This window comes from Ursus arctos, unplaced genomic scaffold (genome assembly GCF_023065955.2).
Source record: "Ursus arctos isolate Adak ecotype North America unplaced genomic scaffold, UrsArc2.0 scaffold_6, whole genome shotgun sequence".
NCBI classification, from domain to species: Eukaryota; Metazoa; Chordata; class Mammalia; order Carnivora; family Ursidae; genus Ursus; species Ursus arctos.
The window spans coordinates 7,440,596-7,468,291 of NW_026623078.1; the positions used below are offsets into that span (position 1 = coordinate 7,440,596).

Here is a 27,696-nt window from a genome sequence, read left to right on the forward strand (position 1 = left end):
AGAAATGCAACTGATTTCTGAGCATTGATTTTGTATCCTGCCACATTACTCAATTGCTCTATAACTTCTAGTACTAAGGGGATGGATTCTTTTGGGTTTTCTATATAGAGCATCATGTCATCTGTGAAGAGAGACAGTTTGACTTCTTCTTTGCCGATTTGGATAACTTTTATCCCTTTTTGTTGTCTGATTGCTGCTGCAAGGACTTCAAGTAGTACGTTGAATAATAATGGCAAGAGTGGACATCCTTGTCGTGTTCCTGACCTTAAGGGAAAGACTTCCAGCTTTTCCCCATTGAGAATGATATTTGCTGTAGGCTTTTCATAGATGGTTCTTATGAAATTGATGAATGTACCCTCTATCGCTACACTTTGAAGGGTTTTAATCAGGAAAGGATGGTGTATTTTGTCAAATGCTTTTTCTGCATCAATTGAAAGTATCATACGGTTCTTGACACTTTTTTTGTTGATATGACGTATCACACTGATCGATTTGGGAATGTTGAACCACCCTTGCATCCCAGGGATGAATCCCACTTGGTTGTGATGGAAAATCCTTTTAATATACTGTTGGATCCTATTAGCTAGGATCTTGTTGAGAACTTTGGCGTCCATATTAATCAGGGATATCAGTCTGTAATTCTCCTTTTCATGGGGTCTTTTCCTGTTTGGGGATCAAGGTAATACTGGCCTCATAGAATGAGTTTGGTAGTTTTCTTTCTGTTTCTATTTTTTGAAAGAGCTTCAGGAGAATAGGTATTCTTTCTTCTTTGAATGTTTGGTAGAATTCCCGGGAAATCCGTCAGGCCCTGGACTTTTGTTTTTGGAGAGATGTTTGATCACTGACTCCATCTCTTCATAATTAATCGGTTTGTTTAAAAAATCAATTTCTTCCTGTTTCAGTCTTGGTAATTGATCGGTTTCCAGGAAAGCCTCCATCTCTTCCTGGTTGCTTAATTTATTGGTGTAAAGCTGTTGATAAATTTTCTAGTGATCCTAATTCATTGGTGTTTGTTGTGACCTCTCCCTTATCATTCATTATTTTATTAATTTGCGTCCTTTTTCTATTCTTTTGAATAAGTCTGGCCAGTGGCTTATCTATTTTATTTATTCTTTCAAAGAACCAGCTTCTAGTTCTGTTGATCTGCTCTACTGTGCTCCTGGTTTCTAATTCGTTGATCTCTGCTCTAATCTTGATCAACTGCTTTCTCGTGTGTGGGTTAGGCCTGTTCTTCTGTTCCACCTCCAGCTTCGTGATGTGAGAATATAAAAACTGCATTTTAGATTTTTCTATTCTTTTGAGGGAGGCTTGGATGGCTATGTATTTTCCTCTTAGGACTGCCTTTGCAGTGTCCCATAGTTTCCCGTTGTGTTTTCATTCTCATTGGTCTCCAAAAATTGTATAAATTGACTTTCAATTTCCTGGTTTACCCAATCCTTCTTGAGCAGGATTTTTCTTAGTTTCCAAGTGCTTGAGTTTCTTCCAAAATTTTCCTTGTGATTGAGTTCCATTTTCAAAGCAGTGTGGTCTGAGAATATGCAGGGATTAATCTCAGTCTTTTGGTATCGGTTGAGACCTGTTTTGTGACCCAGTAAATGGTCTATTCTGGAGAAAGTTCTGTGTGTGTTCGAAAAGAATGAGTAGTCTGCTGTTCTGGGGTGTAATGTTGTGTATATATCTATGAGGTCCATCTGGTTCAGAATGTCATTCAAAGCTCTTATTTCTTTATTGATTTTCTTCTTAGGTGATCTGTCTATTGCTGATAGTGGAGTGTTGAGGTCCCCTACTATTAATGTATTTTTTATAATAATATTTTTTATTATATTATGTTAGTCACCATACAGTAAATCCCTGGTTTTTGGATGTAAAATTCCATGATTCATTACTTGTGTATAACAACCAGTGCACCATGCAATACATGCCCTCCTTAATACCCATCACCAGCCTATCCCATTCCCCCACCCCCCTCCCCTCTGAAGCCCTCAGTTTATTTCTCAGATTCCATAGTCTCTCATGCTTCATTCCCCCTTCTGATTACCCCCCCTTTCTTTATCACTTTTTTCTCCTACTGATCTTCCCAGTTCTTATGTTCCAAGGATGAGAGAAACCATATGATAATTGTTTTTCTGTGCTTGACTTATCTCACTTAGCATTATCTCCTCCAGTGCCATCCATGTTGCAGCAAATGTTGAGAAATTGTTCTTTTTGATAGCTGAGTAATATTCCATTGTCTATATGGACCACAACTTCTTACTCCAGTCATCTATTGAATGTCATAACATACTTTTATTTATATGTCTCTTTATTCTGGTTAAGAGTTGGCTTTTATATCTTGCTGCTCCCCTGTTGGGGGCATAGGTATTTATAATTGTCATATCCGCTTGTTGGATACATCCTTTAAGAATAATATAGTGTCTTTCTGTATCTCTAACTACAGTCTTTAGTTTAAAATCTAATCTGTCTGATATGAGAATTGCTTCCCCAGTTTTCTTTTGAGGTCCATTGGCATGAAAAATGGTTTTCCATCCCTTCAGTTTGAGTCTGGATGTATCTTTAGGTTCAAGATGAGTCTCTTGCAGACAGCCAATGGATGGGTCATCTTTTTATCCAATATGCAACCCTATGGCATTTTATGGGAGCATGTAGGCCATTCACATTGAGAGTGATTATGGAGAGATATGATTTTAATGATGTCATGTTGCCTGTGAAGTCTTTGTTTCTATAGATTGTAAATTTCTGTTCTGTATCACTCTTGGGGCCTTTTTACTTTTATAGAAGCCCCCTTAATATCTCGTGTAGGGCTGGTTTTGTGTTTACGAGTTCCTTCAGTTTCTGCCGATCCTGGAAGGTTCTTATCTCTCCATCAATTCTGAATGACAGCCTTGCTGGATAAAGGATCCTTGGCTTCATGTTCTTCTCAGATAGAGATTTGAAAAATACCTTGCCAACCCTTCCTATCCTTTTAGGTCTTTGTAGACAGGTCTGACATTATTCTGATATTTTTCTGTCTGTACATAATGATTTTCTTCTCCCTGGTTGCTTTCAATACTATATCCTTGGATCTAATATTTGCGATTTGCACTTTGTCATGACGTGGTGTAGGTCTGTTGCCATTGACCTTGGGAAGGGTCCTCTCTGCCTTTTGGACATGAACGCTTGTTTCTTTTGCCAGATTAGGGAAGTTCTCAGCTACAATTTGTTCAAATATCTCTTCTAGACCTCTCTTTCTCTACCCCCTCAGGGATGCCAATGATTCTGATATTGGAACGTTTCATTGAGTCAGTGATCTCCCGTAACCTACATTCTTGAGATTGGATATTTTTGAGCCAAGTTTCTGTTTTAACTTTCTCTTCTACCATCCCATCCTCCAACTCACTAATTTGTTCTTCAGCCTCGTTTACCCTGGCTGTCAGAGCGCCTAGTTTAGACTGCAGTTGATTCATAGCATTTTAAATTTCTGCCAGATTCATTCTCTTTTCTGCCCCTAGAGGTTCTATATTCTCGTTAATGTTTCCATTAATACTTTTTTCAAGTCTACACATCATCTTGACCATTGTTGCTCATGATCTTTTCTTTGCTGGGGGGGATTTCTCCTTCTCATCATTCTGATGAGGAGAGGTTGCAGGGATGGCCAGAGCCCAACTTATTGACCAGGACCCAGGCAGTCCTGCACTTGTTTTATAGGGACCTTCGGGATGTGGGCTTCTTGATTTTTCATCCTGCCTTCTGGTTGAGGGGCCTGCCACGCTGATATTCAGGCAACCCTGTTTGAGTGGAGTCTCCCTGTCCCCTGTGAGGGGGGATGGGGATGGGCACAATGTGAGCTGGTATTTCTCGGCTTTTGTTCTCTGGCAGCTTTTCCTGGCAGTTTTCTGTGGCTCTTCTGAGAGTCAGAGCAGCAGTGGCTGAATCCTAGCCTCTGTCTCAGAACAGAGAGATAGCAGTCTCCTCTCCACTGAGCTCTCTTTCCACTTTTACTCTGTTTCTGTTGGTGCTGCTAAAAACTGTGCAGTGTCTCGGGTTGTGAGCCCCATAGCCGCTCTCCCAGCCCTCACCTCCAGAGCCCGTCAGTCTGTCCTTTGTGCTTCTAACACTGCCAGTCACCCTCGGTTCCCGTGCGTGCTCCCGAGCTCCCATTTTTCAGCATGGTTCATGCGCGCTCCGGAGCACCTGTTTTTAGTCTGGTTCCCAGGTTCATGGTCTCAGTCTGCTTTCTCAAGGGTGCCAGTTCGTGAGTCCGGCCAGCTCCCCAGTGCAGGTGGCTACTACTTCCTGGCGCCTGAGCACGTTAGCTCCCTCCCCCTTCCATGTATCTTCTGATATCTGTGCACAGATTCACGGCTCTCCACTTTGTACCTCAATACTCAGTGCTGTAGATGTTCATTTGTAGAGATCCAGATGTATCTTCCTGCATCTCAGGCTGAGTCCGTGGTTTTCCAGGATGGTCTGGTAGATATCCAGCTCGACTCAGGGGGCTAGCTGAAAAAGGTGTCCCCTAGTCTTCCACCATCTTTTTTCTAATCCTTCAACTTTAATTTTTTTAAAAAAATTTTCTTTCCTTTTTCGGCCAATTTCTTATTTCATCAACTCCTTTTTAAAATCTTCTTAAATTTTCACTTTTACATTTGCACTCTATCTCTTTACTGGATTTAATCTTATTTCTGTATATATATATAAGTTTTTCTTTCTTTATAATTTTGGGATGCAGTTTCTTCTAACACACCTAAATATACCCCAAATCTAATGTATGGCTCTGTTCTATTCACCTGTCTGATCATATTTCATTTTTGTCCTTGTTGTTATTCTTTTTTTCTTTGTCTTCTTGCTTTTCCTTGTTTTTGTTTTTTAATTGTATTAGTCAAGGTATAGTACATCAGTAGTTTATGATATAATGTTCAATGTTTCATTAGTTGCGTATAACATCCAGTGACCATACATCACGTGCCCTCCTTAATACCCATCACCTGGTTACCATCACCTCCCCCTCCCCCCTTCTCCAACCCTCAGTTTGTTTCCTGTAGTCTAGAGTCTCTTGTGGTTTGTCTCCTTCTCTGATTTCTTCCCATTCAGTTTTCCCTACCATCCCCTATGGTTCTCTACACTATTCCTTGTATTCCACATATGAGTGAAACCATATGATGATTGTCTTACTGTGATTGACTTATTTCACTCAACATAATACCCTCCAGTTCCATATATGTGGATGCAAATGGTAGGTATTCATCATTTCTGATGGCTGAGTAATATTACATTGTATATATGAATGACATCTTTATCTGAATGGGTGGCTCATTCTACAGTTTGGCTACTATGGACATTACTGCTATGAACATCAGGGTACAAATTTCCATCATTACAGTTACATTCTGTGCTTTCAATGCATTTAACTTTATTTTTGTATATGTAAGTTTTTCTGTCTTTACAATTTTGAGATGTAGTTTCTTCTAACTGACCAAAATACATCCAGGAGATTGTGTATTACTCTGGACTGTTCACCTGTCTGTTTATACCCCTTTGTTTTTTGTTGTTGTTGGTTTTTTCTTTTTCTCTTCTTTTCTTTCTTGTCTTTTAATTTCCCTTTTAACACTTATATTCTATCTTTTCATAGTATTTAACCTTATTTAACCTTATTCCCTTTTAACACTTATATTCTATCTTTTCATAGTATTTAACCTTATTAATACCATAGTATTAACCATAGTAATTAACCTTATTTTTATACATATATGCTTTTCTTTCTTTACAATTTTGTGATCTAGTTTTCTAAAAAGCAGACCAAAATATGCACAGAATCCTGTGTACTGCTTTATTCTGCTCGCTTGTCTGATTTTATTCTCTCTCTCTTTTTTTATTTTCCACAGTTTTGGGTCTTGTCTGATTTGTTTAGCATACATTTCCCTGGGGTTGTTGTTGCCATTTTAGTATTTTGTTCTTTCCTTTATCTATTCTTCTCTGGAAAAAATGATAAGTCACAAAAACTCACATAAAAAAAAAAGAACAAGAGGCAGTACTTACTTCCAGGGACCTAATCAGTATGGATATAAGGAAGATGTTGGAATTAGACTTCAGAATAACTATTATAAAGATACTAGCTGGGCATGAATGAAGCATAGAAGAAACTAGAGAATCCCTCTCTGGAGAAATAAAAGAACTAAAATCAAATGAAGTTGAAATAAAAAAGACTATTAATGAGATGAAATTAAAAATGGAGTCTCTAACTGCTAGGATAAGTGAGGCAGAAGAGAGAATTAGTGGTATAGAATGATGGAGAAAAAGGAAATTGAGAAAAAGAGAGATAACTACTGGACCATGAGGGGAGAATTTGAGAGATAAGTGATATCATGAAGTGAAACAATATTAGAATAATTGGGATCCCAGAAGAAGAGGAAAGAGAGAGGGGGCAGAAGGTGTATTGGAGAAAATTATAGCAGAGAACTTCCCTAATTTGGGGAAGGAAGCAGGCATCAAAATCCAGGAGGCACAGAGAACCCTCCTCAGTATCAATAAAAATATGTCAACACCCCAATATATAACAGTGAAACTTACAAATCTCAGAGATAAAGAAAAAATCCTGAAAGCAGCTCAGGACAAGAGGTCAGTAACTTACAAGGGTAGAAATATTAGATTGGCCATCAGATCTATCCACAGAGACCAGGCAAGGCAGAAAGGACTGTCATGATATATTCAGGGTGCCAAATGAGAAAAATATGCAGCCAAGAATATTTTATCCAGCTACGATGTCATTCAAAATAGAAAGAGAAATAAAAAACTTCCAGGACAAACAGAAACTTAAGGAATTTGTGGTCACCAAACCAACCCTACAAGAAATATTAAAAGGAATCCTCTAAGCAAAGAGAGAGCCCTAAACTAACATAGACCAGAAAGGAACAGAGACAAAATAAAGTAACTGTCACTTTGCAGGTAATACAATGTCACTAAATTCATATCTTTCAATAGTTACTCTGAATGTAAATATGCCCCCAATTAAAAGATGCAGAATATCAGATTGAATTAAAAAAAAAACAAAATCCATCGAAATGCTCTCAGTAAGAGATTCATTTTAGACCCAAAAACACCTCCAGATTTAAAGGGAGGGGTTGAAAACCATTTACCATGCTAATGGACATCAAAAGAAACCTGGGTTACAATCCTTTATCAGACGAATTGGATTTTCAATGAAAGACTGTAATAAGAAATTAAGAAGGACACTATATCATAATTAAAGGGTCTAATCAACAAGAATATCTAACAGTTGTAAATATTTATGCCCCTAACAAGGGAGCACCCAATTATATAAGCCTATTAATAACAAAGTCAAGAAGAAACACCTCAACTATAATACAATAATACTAGGGGATTTTTTAAAAAGATTTTATTTATTTATTTGACAGAGACAGCCAGTGAGAGAGGGAACACAAGCAGGGAGAGTGGGAGAGGAAGAAGCAGACTCCTAGCAGAAGAGCCTGATGTGGGGCTCAATCCCAGAATGCTGGGATCATGTCCTGAGCCAAAGGCAGACGCTTAATGACTGAGCCACCCAGGTGCCCCAATACTAGGGGATTTTAACACCCTACTCACTACAATGGACAGATCTTCTAAGCAGAAGGAAACAAGGGCTTTGAATGACACAGGGGACCAAATGGACTTCACAGATATTTTCAGAACATTCTATCCTAAGGCAACAGAATACATATTCTTCTCAAGTGCACATGGAACATTTTCCAGAATAGATCACATACTGGGCCACAAATCAGATCTCAACCAGTACCAAAAGAAAGGAATTATGCCCTACATATTTTCAGACCATGCTGCTTTGAAACTGGAATTCAATCACAAGAGGAAAATGATAAAGAACTCAAATACACAGAAGCTAAAGAGAATCCTACTAAAGAATGAATGGGTCAGCCAGGAAATTAAATAAGAATTTAAAAAATTCATGGAAACAAATGAAAATGAAAACACAACAGTTCAAAACCTTTGGGATGCTGCAAAGGTGGTCCTAGAGTGAAGTATACAGCAATACAAGACTTTCTCAAGAAACGAGAAAGGTCTCAAATACACAACCAAACCTTACATCCAAAGGAGCTGGAGAAAGAACAGCAAATAAAGCCTAAATCCAGCAGGAGAAGAGAAGTAATTAAGATTAGAACAGAAGTCAATGAAATAGAAACCAAAAGAACAGTAGAACAGATCGACGAAAGTAGGAGCTGGTTCTTTGAAAGAATTAGTAAGATTGATAAATCCCTGGCCAGAATTATCAAAAAGAAAGAGAAAGAACCCACACACATAAAATCGTGAATGAAAGAGGAGAGATCACAACTAACACCAAAGAGATACAAACAATTATAAGAACACATTATTAGCAACTATATGCCAATGAATTAGGCAATCTGGAAGAAATGGATGCACCCCTAGAGACGTATAAACTACAAAAAGTGAAACAGGAAGAAATAGAAAACTTGAACCATCGAACTTTACGTCAGAAACCAGGGATGTACTGTATGGTGACTAACATAATATAATAAAAAAAATTATTAAAAAAAAACTTGAACAGACCCATAACCAGCAAGGAAATTGAAGCAGTAATAAAAAAAAAAATCTCCCAACAAACAAGAGTGCAGGGTCAGATGGCTTCCCAGGGGAATTCTTCCAAACATTTAAAACAGAATTAATAGCTATTCTTCTGAAGCTGTTTCAAAAAATAGAAATGAAAGGAAAACTTCCAAACTCTTTCTATGAGGCCAGCATTACCTTGATCCCAAAACCAGAGAAAGATCCCCACCAAAAAGGAGAATTACAGACCAATATCCCTGATGAACATGGATGCCAAAATTCTCACCAAAATACTAGCCAATAGGATCCAACCAGACATTAAAAGGATTATTCATCACAACCAAGTGGGATTTATTCCTGGGTTTCAAGGCTGGTTCAACACCACGAATCAATTAATGTGAAACACTACATCAATAAATGATCCTCTCAATAGATACAGAAAAAGCATTTGACAAAGTATAGCATCCTTTCTTGATGTAGGGATAGAGGGAATATATCTCAATATCATAAAAGCCATCGAGGAAAAGCCCACAGTGAATATCCTTTTCAATGGGGAAAAAGTGAGAGCATTTCCTCTAAGGTCAGGAACATGGCAGGGATGTCCGCTCTTACCACTGTTGTTCAACATAGTACTAGAAGTCCTAGCCTCAGCAATCAGAAAACAAAAAGAAATAAAAGGCATCCAAGTCAGCAAAAAAGAAGTTAAACTCTCACTCTTTGCAAATGACATGATATTCTATGTGGAAAACCCAAAAGACTCCAACCCAAAATTGCCAAAATTCATAAAGGAATTCAGCAATATGGCAGGATATAAAATCAACGCACAGAAATCAGTTGTATTTCTATACACTAACAATGAGACAGAAGAAAGAGAAATTAAGGAGTCAATCCCATTTAAAATTGCCCCCCAAACCATAAGATATCTGGGAATAAACCTAACCAAAGAAGCAAAGGATGTGTACTCAGAAAACTATAGAACACTCATGAAACAAATTGGGGAGGACCCAAAGAAATGGAAAAACAGTCCATGCTCATGGATTGGAAGAACAAATAACGTTAAAATGTCTATGCTACCTAGAGCAATCTATACATTCAATGTAATCCCTATCAAAATACCATCAACTTTTTTCACAGAGCTGGAACAAATAATCCCCAAATTTGTATAGAACCATAAAAGACTCCAAATAGCTGAAGAATGTTGAAAAAGAAAACCAAAGCTGGTGGCTTCAATTTCAGACTTCAAGTTCTATTACAAAGTTGTGATCATCAAGACAGCATGTTACTGGCACAAAAACAGACACATAGATCAATATAACAGAATAGAGAACCCAGAAATAGACCCTCAACTCTATGGCCAACTTTTCTTTGACAAAGTAGAAAAGAATATTCATTGGAAAAAAGACAGTGTCTTCAATAAATGGTGCTGGGAAAATTGGACAGCCACATGCAGAAGAATGAAACTGGACCACTTTCTTACACCATGCACAAATAAATTCAAAATGGATGAGAGACCTCAATGTGAGAGAGAATCCACCAAAATCCTAGAGAAGCACACAGGCAGCAACCTCTTCAACCTTGGCCACAGCAACTTCTTGCTAGACATGTCTCCAAGGGAAAGGGAAACAAAGGCAAAAATGAACTATTGGGGCTTCATCAAAATAAAAAGCTTTTACACAGGGAAGGAAACAATCGACAAAACCAAAAGACAACCAACAGAATGGGAGAAGATATTTGCTAATGCAGATCAGATAAAGGGCTAGTATCCAGAAACTATAAAGAACTTATCAAACTTAGTGTTCAAAAAATTAAAATATTCAATAAAGAAATGGGCAGAAGACATGAACAGACATTTCTCCAAAGAAGACGTACAGATAGCAAACAGGCACATGAAAAAATGCTCCAGATCACTTGGCATCAGGGAAATATAAATCAAAACCACAATGAGATACCACCTTATACCAGTCAGAATGGCTAAATTAACAAGTCAGAAACAACTGACGTTGGCAGGGATGTGGAGAAAAGGGGAACCCTCTTACACTGTTGGTGGGAATGCAAGCTGGCACAGCCACTCTGGAAAACAGTATGGAGGCTCCTCAAAAAGTTGAAAATAGACAGCAATTACACTATTAGGTATTTACCCCAAAGATACAAAGATAGGGATCTGAAGGGGCATCTGCACCCCAATATTTTTAGCAACAATAGCCACAGTAGCCAAACTATGGAAAGAGCCCAGGTGTCCATTGACAGATTAAAGGATACAGAAGATGTGGTATATATGTAAAATGGAATATTATTTTGCCATCAAAAAAAGAAAAAAGAAATCTTGCCATTTGCAATGACATGGATGGAACTAGAGGGTGTTATGCTGAGTGAAATAAGTCAATCAAAGAAAGACAATTATCATACGATCTCACTCATATGTGGAATTTAAGAAACAAAACACAGAGTCATAGGGGAAGAGAGGAAAAATAATACAAGATGAAACCAGAGAGGGAGACAAACCATAGGAGACATAGGAAACAAACTGAGGGTTGCTTCAGGGGAGGGAGGTGTGGGCATGGGGTAACTGGGTGATAGACATTAAGGAGGGCTTGTGATGCAATGAGCACTGGGTATTGTATAAGACTGATGAATCACTGACTTCTACCTCTGAAATCAATAAAACATTATATGTTAATTAATTGAATTTAAATGAAAAAAATATTCTTGAGGACTGAAAAAAAACAGTACAATTTCCAGTTATGAGATAAGCAAATACTAGAGATGTATAATTTGGGAGGGTTTTTTTTTTTTTTTAAAGATTTATCTATTTATAAGGGGCAGGGGGGGCAAAGGGAGAGAATCATCAAGCAGACTCCCCTCTGAGCACCTAACCTGATGTGGGGCTTGATCCCACCACCCACGAGATTGTGACCTGAGCCAAAAGCAAGAGTCAGGTGCCTAACTTACTGAGCCACCCAGACACCCCTTGAAAGTTTTTTTTTTCTAAGATTTTATTTATTTAGTTAGTTGAGAGAGAGATTGTGTGCATGCACACAGTGGGGGAGGATCAGAGGGAAAGGGAGAAGTAGACTCGGAGCCGAGCACATAGCCCAGTGGGGGGCTGCATCCCAGTACCTAAAGATCACAACCCAGCCAAAATCAAGAGTCCAATGCTCAACTGACTAAGCCACCCAGGCCCCCTCCCTTGAAAATTTTTAAGACGTTAGATCCTAAGAGTTCTCACCACAAGAAAAAAAAAGCAATTTTTTTCTTTTTCTTTTTTTCTTTCATATCTATATAATATGATTGGTATTAACTAAACTTATTGTGGTAATCATTTTAGAATATATGTAAATCAAATTAGTATGCTGTACACCTTAAGCTTATATAGTTCTGTATGGCACATCTCAATAAAACTGTAAAAAGAGATGCTAAAAAAGATGATCTGAAGTGAATAATAAACTACAAAATAATAATAATAATAAATAATAATAACAAAGAAATCTTAGGTAAACAATAGTAATATCTAACAGCTTTTGAGAACTTACAATGTATGGGTTATGTCCTAATGTAGGCTGTTAGACACTTATTTTCATGTAAAGGGATTAATACAGTGCCTGCACACATTTATTAGATACTATTATGATTATTGACATTATTGTTTTTTATGATTATAAAAAGAAGATTGAGGAGGACTTCTCTTCCTACCCTGAGTGCATGGATTTCCTAGTGAGATGCTTTCAGATTAGTACTGTACAAGAACCTGTTACCCCTAGCAACCACATCTAATCCAGTGGTTCTCAAAGTGGAGCATACTTCAAAATCACTTGGAGGGCATGTCAGAACAGATTGCCAGCCCCCACCCATAACATTTCTGATTTAGTCAGTCTAAGATGGGGCCCAGGAATTTTCATTTCTAACCGTTCCCACATGATACTGATGCTATCAGTCCCTGACCAATTTTTTAAATAACTGTTTTATTGAAATATAATGCAAATACCCTAAATTTCACCTTTTAAAGTATACCATTCAGCGGTTTTCACTATATTTACAGCTATGCAACCATCATCACTCCAGAACATAGCATACATTTTTCTTAATTTTTCAATCTATTTTTTGAGTAAGTATATGTTCAGTTCAAAAATAAAAACAATATTAGAAGGTAGAGATGCAGAAGGCTTATTTCCTTCATGCCAATCACTTGGTTCCTCTCCTCTATACAGAATAAAACTCCATATAAAATAAGGTTCTTTCCAGTATGGAGGTTCCTCAAGAAGTTAAAAATTGAGCCACCCTACAACCCAGCAATTGCACTACTGGGTATTTATCCCAAAGACACAGATGTAGTGAAAAAAAGGGGCACGTGCACACCCATGTTCGTAGCAGCAATGTCCACAATAGCCAAACCATGGAATGAGCCAAAATGTCTTTCAACAGATGAATGGGTAAAGAAGATATGGTTCATATGTACAATGGAATATTACTCAGTCATAAGAAAGGATGAATACCTACCATTTGCAACCACAGAGATGGAACTGGAGGGGATTATGCTAAGTGAAATAAATCCATCAGAGAAAAACAATTGCCACACTGTTTCACTCCTGTGAAATATAAGGAATAACATAGAGGGCCATAGGGGAAGGGAGGGAAAACTGAATGGGAAGAAATCAGAAAGGGAGACAAACCATGAGAAACTCTTGACTCTGGGAAACAAACAGATGGTTGCAGAGGGGAGAGGGGTGGGTGGATGGCGTAACTGGGTGATGGGCATTAAGGAGAGCACATGATTTGATGAGCGTGGGGTGTTATATGCAACTAATGAATCATTGAACACTACATCAAAAACTAATGATGTACTATATGTTGGTTAATTGAATTTAAATAAAAATATTTAAAAAAATAAAATAAGGTTTTTTTCCTTCTATATGTCTAGTGTATCTTCATGTAGACACAAGCAAATATAAATAACAGTCTTTCCCTGGTTTCATACCCTTAGAAAGACAACATGCTATGAACTCTATTCTGCCCTTTGCTTTTTAAAATATATCCTAGGGATCTTTGTGAAGGTGTACCATGGGTTATTTAATAGTCTCCTTTATGTAAATGAGTACTTTGGTTATTTCTAGTCTTTTACCTTCGCAAATAATACTGCATAAATATCCTTACATACATATCATTTCATATGTATGCAGGTATATCTGTAGAAATAATTCCTAGAAGTGAGATTACTAGCTTAAAGGATAAATGCACTTCTAATTTTGAAAAATATTGCCAAATTCCCCTTGATAGTGGTGTTATGATTTTGTACTTCCATTAGTAGTTTATGAGAGTGCCCTTACCTTAATGTGTTTCATCAAATATCTAGATTTCAGCCTATATTTTCTGCGTGCAGTTTTAATTTGTATTTCTCATGATTGAGGTGACACATTTTTCATATATATAAAGGGTATTTGTGTCCCTTTTTCTGTGAACACCTCATGTCTTTTGCCCATGTTCTATTGTGTTGTTGACTATTCTTTTCCTGATTTCAAGAGCAATTTATACTTTAGGGGAGTATTCTTTTTATATGAGAGGAGTATCAAATATTCTTCCTATTGTGTTGTCTTTTACTTTGCTCGTTGTAGTTTTCGCCATGCATAAATTAAGGCTTTCATGCAGTTGAATTTATCAATCTTTCCTATCATGAGTAGTGAATTTTTGAGTCATAGTTAGAAAGAAACATCCCCCCCCAAGATTATACATGAATTTGATTATGATTTATTTTGATACCTTTACAGTTTCATTTTTTCACGTTCAAATCTTGGCTTCAGTTGCAGTCCACTGCAATCTTAACTACTAGGCTAGAAAAGAATATAGACTAGATTAGTACATTTCAAACATTTCTCTCTCATTCATATGAAATCTCACCCTATTTTTAAAACAGAGGGAAGAAGAACTGCCCCGGTGGTATAGTAGAGATCTGTTGTGACTGTTGCCCCCATCACAGACTCCAATGACCCTTCCATGGAATCCTTAGGATCCTTGTAAGCCGAGTGAAAACCACACACAAAAAACCCCAGATATCTGCAAAACAAGAGCCAGGCCAAAAAGTCTGATGAGAAAAGTGAAAGTTTTTCCCACTTGTTTTTATGTTTTGGCATCGAATATTTGTTGACAAGACTGGGGAATATTCAAAAATGCATTCCAGCACAGACTTATCTTTCTTATTGATAATTGACTTTTGCTGAGTCTCTCTATTCAATGGAAAATTCCTCATAATCATACTATCTTATGAATGGTAGAATGGAGAAAACATGGACCTTGGTGTCACACATGAGTTCTAATCCTAAACACTTTGTAGCTGTGAGACCTCAAGTAAATTATTAGACATAATTATTTAATAATTATTAGTTTATTCATTCATTCAAGCAAATATTAGAGTGTTTTGTATATGGAACATTGTGCTATGTGCTGGAGATGTAAAGGTCAAGAAGACAGAAATGGTACTACCTTATAATGTGGAGGTGGAGCCAGATGATAATTATGATTGTTTAGATTATGATTATTATAACATCTTCAAAGGAGCATAGGGTCTGTAAAAATGAATAGGGAGGCTCAGCTTTGGGAGTTCAGAGAAATTAAGATCAAGTTCTGGGGTTTTTGTTTGTTTCTTTTTGTTTTTGTTTTTTAAAAATCTCAACTTAAACTTTTAAAAATGATTTTTAAATGTTTGAAAAGTAGAAGGAATAATATATTAAACTTCTATGTATCTTTCTCCCAGGGTCAACAATTTTCAATAGCTGTATATGAAGGCAAGAGCCTTTCAGGCAAATGGAGTAGCAAATCCATAGACCCTGAGGCCCCGGGGTACGTTTGGCAACTGAAAGGAAGACTAATATGGGCAGCATAGACATCACTGGAATGTGTATATGGAGAATGGATTCTATGTATATGGTAGATGGGGGCAAGACTGGATTAGTGGATACTGGTTAGAAGCTACTGAGTAGTTTGGGCAAAAGAAATTAGTGGCCGTGGAATATGGTAGTGGCAGTGGAGAACGAGTGGATAGGTGAGAAATTTACAAATGGGAGGTGGGACAGTCCAGATTTTGATAAGAGAGACAAAAAATGTTCACGAAAATTCCAGGTTTCATCACGAGCTACTGGGCGGATGTTGGTGCCACTACTGAGATGGAGAATTATCTTATCTGGGGAGGAGAAAAATTTAGGTTAAAGAGTTTCTCAGACATTCAGGTGGCAATGACAGGCAGGTAGTGTAATGGGGCTATAGCTGAGCAGCATGGAGAGGTCGATTGTAGATATAAAATTGAGAGCCAAAGCAGAGATGCAATAAGATGGTCAAACTGTGTCATAAGGCCTAATTGAGGCAACAATGGCAAATGTATAGGGAGAATGGATAAATTGAAGCAGAAGACAAAACTCCACTTCCACTATACTTTTGAGGGTACCATGAAGAATCCTTTTCTCTTCCCCAGGCTGACACTTTCTCAACTTGCTTAAATCATCATTTTAGTTTTTTCTTCAACAGATGCTTTTATTACAGCATATTCCTATCTAGTTAGACTTCGTGATCTAATTCAGTTTCTACTCAGTCCCAGCTCCTCTTCCCCTTGTGTTTTGTTTTATATTTACTTCTCAAAGTGCTGAGACACTTGTGGAATCTAAGAAATGGTGGTTGCCTCTACTTCCCAAAGTGAGTTACAGGACCAGCATCAACAATATTGATGTGAAAATGTTGGAGTTTGGGAGCAAAGAGTCAAGAAAGAATTCTTGAGATATCTTTGGTGCAAAAAGATGGTTTTATTAAAGCACAGGAACAGGACCTGTGGGCAGAAAGAGCTGCACTGGGGTTGTGAGGTGTGGCTGATTATATACTTTCAAGTTGGGAGGGAGTTAGGGATGGTGTAAGTCTCTCAGGAATTTGGAAGCAAGGTTTCCAGGACCTAGAGAGGCTAGCTGTTGTTAGGAAAAGGTCATCTACTATACTGTCCAGTAAAATCTTAGTCATGAGACCCTCTAGATGTATATCAGTGTGCAATATGCTTGGAGGATGATTGCTAACATATATCTTGGGGGGTGGATAGAGATAAAGGAAGTTTCCAAAGGAATTTTTAGGTTAAAGGAGACTTACAGGATCCTGGAGGTCAGGCTAATGTTAAGCTAAGCTATGCTCCTGCCTGTCTCAAGTACTTGTCAATGTGCTGTAAGTTGGAAGGAAGTTTAATTTTTTTTCTATGTTTCTTTTACCTTTGTTCTCTCCATCAAATATCATCTGGGAACTTGTCAGAAATACAAATTCTCTGGCACCACCTTAGACCTACAGATTCCGAAATTAGTCACCCCTGTTATAGCAAATTCTCTTCGGGATTTTAATGTGTCCTAAATTTGAGAATTTCTGCTCTGGATACCTAACCTACCCCCGCTTCAATAGATGGGGAAAGAACACTCCTTTCTTTTGGTTTCAGCAGCTAGAACCATTCCTTAAGTATTGATTATTGAATTTGTAGCCTACTTCAAGGTTTTTGTTTGTTTGTTTTTTGTTTTAAGTAGGCTCCACACTGGGAGTCTTGGGCTTGAACTCACCACCCTGAGATCAAGACCTGAGCTGAGATCAAGAGTTGGGAGGTGTAACTGACAGCCACTGTCATGAGCATGCTATCAAGGCACACACACGAGTTGTGTCTTTCCACAATGTCAGCTTTATTCAATCATAAAGGAAAGTTAAATCACAATTATAAAGCGGGTTCAGGATTCCAAACTCAATGATATTTCACCATGTGATTGATTACACTTGGCTTCTGATACAGCACACAGAGCAGGGCATAAGAAAAACCAAACAACAAACAAGATAATGGAAAGGTGTAGGAAGTTAAGGAACCAATGCTAAGTTAGTCTGTGGGCACGCAGTTGAGACAGAGCCTCTGTCTGGTCTGGTCAGCTCTCAGCACCCATGGCTTATTACATTCAAGCAATGAAGGATCTCGATTCTGTGTGGAGATCAATCCTGCAGAGCCTTGGGCGGCAGTTGCCTTTTCGAAGTGGTCAGACATAGAGGGGTCAGGTCTTAAGAATCTGACAGTTTGCTGCCAAAATCCTCCCCTTTTTAAAAAGAATTTAATAGGTTCTGGGCCCTCGGAGACTTCCTTTTGTTCTGCGAGTTACCGGTTCTGGGTGTCAGCTGACAACTGGTCCTAGTGATAACTCCCAGTACCTTTAACTGCTTGTGTCATTGCTTGACATGAGAGTCCATTTTGTTCTCTAGACCCACCCAGGGGCCCCTCCAGTTTTTATTTAAGGGCAGTTGTTGCTTGACAAAACAGACCACCTAAGAACTGTATTTGAAACACACTTGGAGTCTGACGCTTCCCCCCTCCCCCCTCCAAGAACTCACCTAAGCAGCTCCCCAACCAGGAACTCCATGGGTAGCAACGCAGCCCAGAGCTCACTCCGCAGAATCGCAAGCCTCACGATAAGTGCCATAAGCACCGGAGCAGCACCTTCCGCACTCAAAGAGGTAGTGAACAGAGCCCACTTCGGTCACAACCCAGCCATATTAAGTCTGTGGAGTCGAGTGACTGAGAAACCCCGCCCTACACCCGAACTTCTTCCAATAGCAACGCACGTGAGGCGCACAGAGCCTGGAAGGCAGGGCGCCTGGAGAAGCCCCGCCCCCCGCCCGAGAGCCTGCCAATTGCAGCGCGCGATACGGCGCGCCCTGAGCGTTCGGAGGCGCGCAGCCTTCCGGCGCCTTGAGTAAGAGGCGCGCCTTTGGGGACTCTGATAGCGCGGGCAGAGGCGGTGTGCTTAGAGATGCCCCGCAGCAGCGGCTGTAGTGGCCGGAAGGTAAGTAAGTTATGCGTTGGGAACCCGCGTCAGGCCAGGCATGCTGTCTCTGTGCTGTCTCTGCCGGTCGCCCTGGAGTCTCCCCCCCCACCCCCCTGCCGCGCCAGCGTGTCCCGACTCCCTTCTCTTCCCCATGGGCCGGGCAGACGGGGCGCAAGGAGCGCGTGGCTGGCCTCAGGCTGGTAGGGTTGAGAGGTGGGCGCTGTGTAGACGGTGATCTTGGTAGGCTGCGGCAGGTTCTGACGGTGAGCAAGAATCGAACCCGCGTCGCGGTTTGCCTCTTCTGAGGTCGGTCTCTTGCCTCGGTGTGGGGACTGAGCCCTCCGCGGGCCCTCTGGGGCCGCGCGTTCCCGGTGGGATGGGAGGGCCGGGAGAAAAACCACTAGAGGCGCGGAGGGGAGAGCCACTTACTGGGAAAGGCGAGAGGTCGCAGCTGGAGAGGACGGAAGGTAGCAGCAGGAGTTGAATCTGGAACTAGCGTGTGAGATATATTTACTCGCTTGTGTTTGGCATTGTGTCTTTTTTGACTGTCGTGTAACACACAAAGTTGCGGTGGATATTAGAATGGATGTGCCATTTTTTCCCCAGATATCTCTGTTGCCACACTTTTCCTTTCTATCCTAAACTGTTTCTGAATCTTCTATTAATGCGTCTGTGGGAGAGGAGTCTGAAGCTAACCGGTGCCAAACTGTATACCAACTCATACCACAGTGTCTGGACATGGGGTAGGTGTATAGGGAATATTGCATTTATGATATTTAGATGATTGTACCTGAATTTGTGAGTACGTCTTTTTCTTTTGTGAATTGTGTTTGTCTCGGCACTCACGTGTCCATTACCTTTTTAAGCTGTTTCTAAGATCCTTGCTTACAAATATGCTTGTCTCATCATATTAGAACAAAATTTTAAAAAGCAAACACAGTGCTTCGTTTTTTTCCCCCCAAGAGAGAACCCTCCAGCAGAGGGCAGGAGCAGAGGGAAAGGGGAGAGAGAGAATCTTAAGGGGGCTCCATGCTCAGCTCAGGGGGGGTAGGGAGGCCTTGATCTCATGAACCTGAGATCATAACCTGAGTGAAATCAAGAGTAGGGTTTAAGTGGCTAAGCCACTCAGATGTCTCTGAGTGCCTCCTTTGACTCCTCTTCCTTTTACAAAAAAAAAAAAAAAAAAAAAAAAAATTCTTGAAAAAATAGTTCACATGTACTGGTTCACTTCCTTATTAGATTTCTTTGCTTCTGGAATATCATCGATTGTCAGACACTGAATTTTGTAACTGATTATAGGGAGTAAAAGAAACCTATATCAAACATACCTATTGATTGTAAGACACATTCTGATTCCAGAAATATTCAAATGTGAAAAAAAAAATCAAGGAATTACATGAAATTGTTAACTCATGGTCACTGTAGCATTTGGCACATTTGTCACTTTTATTTAATTCTTTTCTTGGGGGGGAAGCAAGTATCCCTGACTGTTGCTATCCTGATTCTCTTCTTGTCTTGGATCTGCTCATTTACATCTCTTTAAAGATTTATTTTTATATAGAGAGGAGAGTGTGAGTGCATGAGGTAGGGGATGGGGCAGGAGGAGAGGGAGAGAATCTCAAGCAGACTCCCCACTGAGTGCAGAACTGAACTCTGGGCTCAGTCTCACAACCCTGAGATCATGATCTGAGCCAAAATCAAGAGTTGGATGCTTAACTGACTGAGCCGCCACCCAGGCACCCCTTACTCTTTACTCTTTTCCTGCCACGTTCTAATTTTTGACCTTGTGCTTTTTCTCACTTTACAGATTTGTTCTCTGCAATCTCACAGATTGATGGTAGGTGTCACTGCTATATAGCTGACTTCCTTGAGCTCAGTTTAAACTCCGTGTATCATGAAGTTATCAATTTCATATCAGTTTCTTCTGCATTGTGTTGGTCTCAGCCTATTCATAGAAATGCTTGGCTAGGAATGCCTGAGGCACTAGCCTGGGCCCTCAGATTACTTGTAGTGAGCCATTTGCCCTGACCAGAGCCAATGTTCTGGCTGAGCAGACCATGTGGTTATGATTTCAGGATGCACTTCAGCAAAATCCATCAGGGAACTTTGAGGAGTGAGATTTATTACTCATAGGTCCTGGAGGGTATATTGTACAACGAAGGGCCACACTGTGAGGTTGAGGGAGGTTGGGGGAGAAGAAGAGCAAGAGAACCTGGGGTCTGCCTTAATTAGGGTCTGAGGGTGAGATATCTAGGGCTTTCGAGGTTCATTCTTTATTGGCTAATTTAAAGCCTAAGAGTGGGAATTAGGGCACCAGAAGGAAGAAGCAGGGTCACTCAAATGGTCAGTTATGTAGGTTTTCAAGGGTTTTTTGAAAGAGGGACCTTTATGAGGAGGGACGGCTTAATTCCTTATCATGCTGATTTGGTAGTAATTGTCATATAACTGGTGCTATGTTTATTCAAGATGGATGTCTTCTGAAATGGATGTGTTGGCAACCAAAAATTTAATGTCAGGCATTCACATTATATCCTAACTTAGAAATCTTAGTTTTTGATTTGAGACTCAATTCTGTCCTCTTCATTCTATCAGTTTTCAAGAACTTATCAGTTTTTCTTTTTCATAATTGTGTTAGTGATCTATTGCTATTTAACAAATTGTATCAAAACTGAAGGAGCTTAAAACAAATGCATGTGTTTTATACAGTTTCTGAAGGTCAGAAATCTGGGAATGGCTCAATGGCTTGTTCCAGCTCAGGGTCTCCTACAAGTTGCAGTCAAATAAAGGGTCACTGAGACTGTAGGATCCACTTACAAATTCACCCATGTGTTTGTTGGAAGTATCAGGTCCTTACCACTTTCATAGGGCTGTTCTCACAACATGGCAACTGAAGAGAAAGAAAGAGGGATGGACTAAGAAAGAGGCCAAAGTGTCTTTTATAACAGTATCAGAAGTGACATGCCATCTCTTCCATTCTATTCTCTTAATCACAGATCCACCTGGAGCAGTGTGAGAGGGGACTAGAGAGGATGTGAATGCTAAAAGGTAGGGTAGGGAGCCATCTTGGAAGCTAGCTACCCCAGTAGTTTTTCCCCAGGTTTTTTCTTTTTTTTTTTTTCCTTCCCCTTTTCTGTCACCCTAGGTCAGGTCAAAAGTACTTCATGCTTGGAATGTTTTTGTGGTACCAGGAATATAGCATGTTCCTATTCCATCTTTTGCGATGACTTTCCCTTAGAGACACCACTTTGATTATATTGTTATTCCTCTGCTTAAGCATCATTTTACTTCTTTTTTTTTTATAATAATATTTTTTTATTATGTTATGTTAGTCAACATACAGTACATCCCTGGTTTTCGGATGTAAAGTTGCATGATTCATTAGTTGCGTATAACACCCAGCGCACCATGCCATAAGTACCCTCCTTAATACCCATCACCATCTGAAGCCCTGAGTTTATTTCTCAGAGTCCATAGTCTCTCATGCTTCATTCCCCCTTCTGATTACCCCCCCTTTCTTTATCCCTTTCTTCTCCTACTGATCTTCCTCCTTATTGTCTTTCTCTGCTTGACTTATTTCACTTAGCATTATCTCCTCCAGTGCCGTCCATGTTGCTGCAAATGTTGTGTAATCATTCTTTCTGATGGCTGAGTAATATTCCATTGTATATATGTACCACATCTTCATAATCCAGTCATCTGTTGAAGGGCATCTCCGCTCCTTTCACGATTTAGCTATTGTGGACAATGCTGCTATGAACATTGGGGTGCATATGGCCCTTCCCTTCACTACGCCTGTATCTTTGGGGTAAATACCCAGTAGTGCAATGGCTGGGTCATAGGGTAGCTCAATTTTTAACTTTTTAAGGGATCGCCACACTGTTTTCCAGAGTGGCTGTACCAACTTGCACTCCCACTGACAATGTAGGAGGGATCCCCTTTCTCCACATCCTCTCCAGCAATTGTTGTTTCTTGCCTTGTGAATTTTTGCCATTCTAACTGGCATAAGGTGGTATCTCAGTGTGGTTTTGATTTGAATTTCCCTGATGGCTAATGATGTTGAACATTTTTTTCATGTGTGTGTTAGCCATTTGTATGTCATCATTGGAAAAGTGTCTATTCATATCTTCTGCCCATTTTATGATTTGTTTGTTTCTTGTGTATTGAGTTTGAGAAGTTCATTGTAGCTCTTGGATACTAGTCTTTTATCTGTAGTGTCATTTGCAAATATCTTCTCCCATTCCGTGGGCTGCCTCTTAGTTTTTTTGACTGTTTCCTTGGCTGTGCAGAAGATTTTTATGTTGATGAAGTCCCACAAGTTCATTTTATCTTTTGTTTCTCTTGCCTTTGGAGATGTGTCATGAAAAAGGTTGCTGTGGCCGATGTCGTAGAGGTTGCTGCCAATGCTCTCCTCTAGGATTTTGATGGATTCCTGTCTCACATCGAGGTATTTCATCCATTTGGAGTTTATCTTTGTGTATGGTGTGAGAGAGTGGTCAAGTTTCATTCTTTTGCGTGTAGCTGTCCAATTTTCCCAGCACCATTTACTGAAGAGACTGTCTTTTTTCCACTGGATGTTTTTTCCTGCTTTATCAAAGATTAGTTGCCCAAAGAGCCGAGGGTCCATTTGTGTTTACACTATTCTGTTCCATTGGTCTATGTGTCTGTTTTTGTGCCAGTACCATGCTGTCTTTGTGATCACAGCTTTGTAGTACAGCTCGAAATCCGGCATCGTGATGCCCCTAGCTTTGTTTTTCCTTTTCAACAATTCCTTGGCGATTCGGGGCCTTTTCTGGTTCCAAAAAATTTCAGGGCTGTTTGTTCCAGTTCTTTGAAAAATGTCATTGGTATTTTGATCGGGATGGCATTGAAAGTGTAGATTGCTCTGGGTAGCATGGACATTTTAACTATGTTAATTCTTCCGATCCATGAGCATGGAATATTTTTCCATCTTTTTGTGTCTTCTTCAATGTCTTCAAGAGTGATTTATAGTTTCTAGAATATAGATCCTTTGCGTCTCCGGTTAAGTTAATTCCAAGATAACGTATGATTTTTGGTGCTATTGTAAATGGAATGGATTCCCTAATTTCTCTTTCTTCAGTCTCATTGTTTATGTATAGAAATGCAACTGATTTCTGAGCATTGATTTAGTATCCCGCCGCATTACTGAATTGCTCTATAAGTTCTAGTAGTTTGGGAGTGGATTTTTTTTTGGTTTTCCATATAGAGTAACATGTCATCTGCGAAGAGAGGCAGTTTGATTTCTTCTTTGCCGATTTGAATACCTTTTATCCCTTTTTGTTGCCTGATGCTGTTGCAAGGACTTCTAGTACTATGTTGAATAATAATGGCGAGAGTGGACATCCTTGTCGTGTTCCTGACCTTAAGGGAAAGGCTTCCAGCTTTTCCCCATTGAGAATGATATTTGCTGTAGGCTTTTCATAGATGGTTTTTATGAGATTGCGGAATGTACCCTCTATCCCTACACTCTGAAGGGTTTTAATCAGGAAAGGATGCTGTATTTTGTCAAATTCTTTTTCTGCATCTATTGAGAGGATCATATGATTCCTGGCATTTTTCTTGTTGATATAATCTATCACACTGGTCGATTTGCGAATGTTGAACCAACCTTGCATCCCAGGGATGAATCCCACTTGGTCATGATGGATAATCCTTGTAATGTACTCTTGGATCCTATTAGCTAGGATCTTGTTGAGAATTTTGGCGTCCATATTCATCAGGGATATTGGTCTGTAATTCTCCTTTTTGATGGGGTCTTTGCCTGGCTTGGGGATCAAGGTAATATTGGCCTCATAGAATGAGTTTGGTAGTTTTCCTTCTGTTTCTATTTTTTGAAAGAGCTTCAGGAGAATAGGTATTATTTCTTCGTTGAATGTTTGCTAGAATTCCCCGGGGAATCCATCAGGCCCTGGAGTTTTGTTTTTCGTGAGGTTTTTGATCACTGCTTCAATCTCTTCGTAATTAATTGGTCTGTTTAAATAATCAATTTCTTCCTGTTTCAGTCTTGGTAGTTTATAGATTTCCAGGAAGGCCTCCATCTCTTCCTGGTTGCTTAATTTATTGGCGTAAAGCTGTTGATAAAAGTTTCTAGTGATCCTTCCTATTTCATTGGTGTTGGTTGTGACCTCTCCCTTTTCATTCATAATTTTATTAATTTGGGTCCTTTCTCTATTCTTTTGGATAAGTTTTGCCAGTGGCTTATCTATTTTATTTATTCTTTCAAAGAACCAGCTTCTTGTTTTGTTGATCTGCTCTACTGTGCTCCTGGTTTCTAATTCATTGATCTCTGCTCTAATCTTGATCAGCTGTTTTCTCGTGTGTAGATTAGGTCTGTTCTTCTGTTCCAGCTCCAGCTTCTTGAGGTGAGAATATAAAAACTGCATTTTAGATTTTTCTATTCTTTTGAGTGAGTCTTGGATGGCTATGTATTTTCCCCATAGGACTACTGCCTTTGCAGTGTCCCAGAGGTTTTGGACCGTTGTGTTTTCATTCTTGTTGGTCTCCATAAATTGTTTAAACTGATTTTTTATTTCCTGGTTTATCTAATCATTCTTGAGCAGGTTGGTTCTTAGTTTCCAAGTGTTCGAGTGTCTTCCAAGTTTTTCCTTGTGATTGAGTTCCAGTTTCAAAGCATTGTGGTCTGAGAATATGCAGGGAATAATTTTAGTCTTTTGGTATCGGTTGAGACCAGTTGGTTGACCCAGAACATGATCTGTTCTGGAGAATGTTCCATGTGCATTAGAATAGAATGAGTATTCTTTTGTTCTGGGGTGTAGTGTTCTATATATATCTGTGAGGTCCAAGTCGTTGAGTATGGCATTCAAAGCTCTCGTTTCTTTGTTGATTTTCTGCTTAGGTGATCTATCTATTGCTGATAGTGGAGTGTTGAGGTCCCCTACTATTAAAGTATTTTTATCTATATGTCTCTTTATTCTGGTTAAGAGTTTGCTTGTGTATCTTGCCGCTCCCCTGTTGGGGGCATATGTATTTATAATTGTCATATCCACTTGTTGGATACATCCTTTAAGAATAATATAGTGCCCTTCTGTATCTCTAACTATAGTCTTTAGTTTAAAATCCAATCTGTCTGATATGACAATTGCTATCCCAGCTTTCTTTTGAGATCCATTTGCATGAAAGAGGGTTTTCCATCCCTTCACTTTTAGTTTGGATGTATCTTTAGGTTCAAGATGAGTCTCTTGTAGACAGCCAGTGGATGGGTCATGTCTTTTTATCCAGTCTGCAACCCTGTGGCATTTATGGGAGCATTTAGGCTATTCACATTGAGAGTGATTATGGAGAGATATGATTTTAATGATGTCATGTTGCCTGTGAAGTCTTTGTTTCTATAGATTGTAAATTTCTGTTCTGTATCACTCTTGGGACCTTTTTACTTTTATAGAATCCCCCTTAATATCTCCTGTAGGACTGGTTTCGTGGTTACCTAATTGTTCAGTGACTGGCGATTCTGGAAGGTCCTTATCTCTCCATCAATTCTGAATGACAGTCTTGCTGGATAAAGGATCCTTGGCTGCATGTTTTTCTCTGAAAGAGCTTTAAAAATGCCCCCCCCAACACTTTCTCTCATTGCAGGTCTGTGCAGAGAGGTCTGACGTAATTCTGATACCTTTGCCTTGGTATGTGAGAAATTTCTTTGCCCTGGCCGCTTTCAATAGTGTATCCTTGGATCTAATATTAGTGCATTGCAGTATGACGTGATGTGGTATAGGTTTGTCGTGATAGAGGTTGGGAGGGGTCCTCTCTGCCTCTTGGACCGAATGCTTGTTTCCTTTGTTAGTTTAGGGAAGTTTTCAGCTACAATGTGTTCAAATATCTCTTCCAGACCTCTCTCTTTCTCCATCCCTTCGGGAATCAGATGATTCTGACATTAGAACGTTTCATTAAGTCAGTAATCTCCTGTAACCTACATCTTGAGATTGGTTTTTTTTGAGCCACGTTTCTGTTTTAGCTTTCTCTTCTACCAATCCATTCTCCAATTTGCTGATTTGTTCTTCTGCCTCGTTTACCCTGGCCGTCAGAGCATCTAGTTTTTTTTGTTTTAAATGTTTTTTTATTATATTATGTTAGTCACCATACAGTACATCCCTGGTTTTTGATGTAAAGTTCGATGATTTATTAGTTGTGTATAACACCTAGTGCACCATGCAATACGTGCCCTGCTTACTACCCATCACCAGCCTATCCCATTCCCCCACCCCCCTCCCCTCTGAAGCCTTCAGTTGGTTTCCCAGAGTCCATAGTCTCTCATGCTTCATTCCCCCTTCTGATTACCCCGCCTTTCTATATCCCTTTCTTCCCCTACCGATCTTCCTACTTCTTATGTTCCATAAATGAGTGAAACCATATGATAATTGTCTTTCTCTGCTTGACTTATTTCACTTAGCATTATCTCCTCCAGTGCTGTCCATGTTTTAGCAAATGTTGAGAGATCGTTCTTTTTGATAGCTGAGTAATATTTCATTGTATATATGGACCACAACTTCTTAATTCAGTCATCTGTTGAAGGGCATCTCGGCTCCATCCACGATTTAGCTATTGTGAAGAATGCTACTATGGACATTGGGGTGCTTATGGCCTTTGTCTTCACCTCATCTTTATCTTCAGGGTAAATACCCAGTAGTGTAATGGCTGGATCATAGAGTAGCTGAATTTTTAACTTTGTAAGGTACCTCCACACTGCTTTCTAGAGTGGCTGTACCAATTTGCATTTCCACCAAAAATGTAGGAGCGATTCCCTTTCTCCACATCCTGTCCAGCAATTGTTTCTTGCCTTGTGAATTTTTGCCATTCTAACTGGCATAAGGCGGTATCCTAGTGTGGTTTTGATTTGAATTTCCCTGATGGCTAATGATTTTGAACATTTTTTCATGTGTCTGTTAGCCATTTGTATGTCATCATTGGACAAGTGTCTGTTCATATCTTCTGCCCATTTTATGATTTGTTTATTTGTTTCTCGCGTATTGAGTTTTAGAAGTTCTTTGAAGATCTTGGATACCAGTCTTTATCCGTAGTGTCGTTTGCAAATATCTTCTCCCATTCCGTGGGCTGTCACTTAGTTTTTTTGACTGTTTCCTTGGCTGTGCAGAACTTGATGAAGTCCCACAAGTTCATTTTATCTTTTGTTTCTCTTGCTTTTCGGAGATGTGTCATGAAAAAGGTTGCTGTGGCCAATGTCGTAGAGGTTGCTGCCTATGTTCTCTAGGATCTTGATGGATTCCTGTCTCACATCGAGCTCTTTCCATTTCTGTTTTCTCTATTCTGTTCCATTGGTCTGTGTGTCTATTTTTGTGCCAGTACC

At 39.5% G+C, this 27,696-nt stretch overlaps 2 protein-coding genes across 12 annotated transcripts in view; one reads left to right on the forward strand and one right to left on the reverse strand.

Annotated features, from left to right (window-relative positions):
* The window catches only part of LOC113250087 (uncharacterized), an 80,419-nt gene extending 62,270 nt beyond the window's left edge, over positions 1 to 18,149 (reverse strand). For 2 of the 8 annotated variants that reach the window (XR_008957757.1, XM_057307777.1), the window contains exons 1-2: positions 17,926 to 18,149; positions 14,305 to 14,598 (exon numbers count right to left, since the gene is read on the reverse strand). The gene's annotated coding sequence lies outside the window, so the exon portion shown is untranslated. Of the gene's footprint in view, positions 1 to 14,304 lie in introns of all 8 variants that reach the window. The other 6 variants (XM_057307779.1, XM_057307773.1, XM_057307776.1 and 3 more) reach the window with 4 other exon arrangements.
* Positions 18,150 to 18,240: 91 nt separating this feature from the next.
* SPIDR (scaffold protein involved in DNA repair) overlaps positions 18,241 to 27,696 on the forward strand; it is a 478,698-nt gene continuing 469,242 nt past the window's right edge. Inside the window, exons 1-2 of one of the 4 annotated variants that reach the window (XM_057307780.1) lie at positions 18,241 to 18,377; positions 20,167 to 20,196. In XM_057307780.1, coding sequence (XP_057163763.1) covers positions 18,345 to 18,377; positions 20,167 to 20,196 — 63 coding nt within the window. In that variant the 5' untranslated portion in view covers positions 18,241 to 18,344. The remainder of the gene's footprint in view (positions 18,378 to 20,166; positions 20,197 to 27,696) is intronic. The other 3 variants (XM_057307781.1, XM_044390348.3, XM_026516505.4) reach the window with 3 other exon arrangements.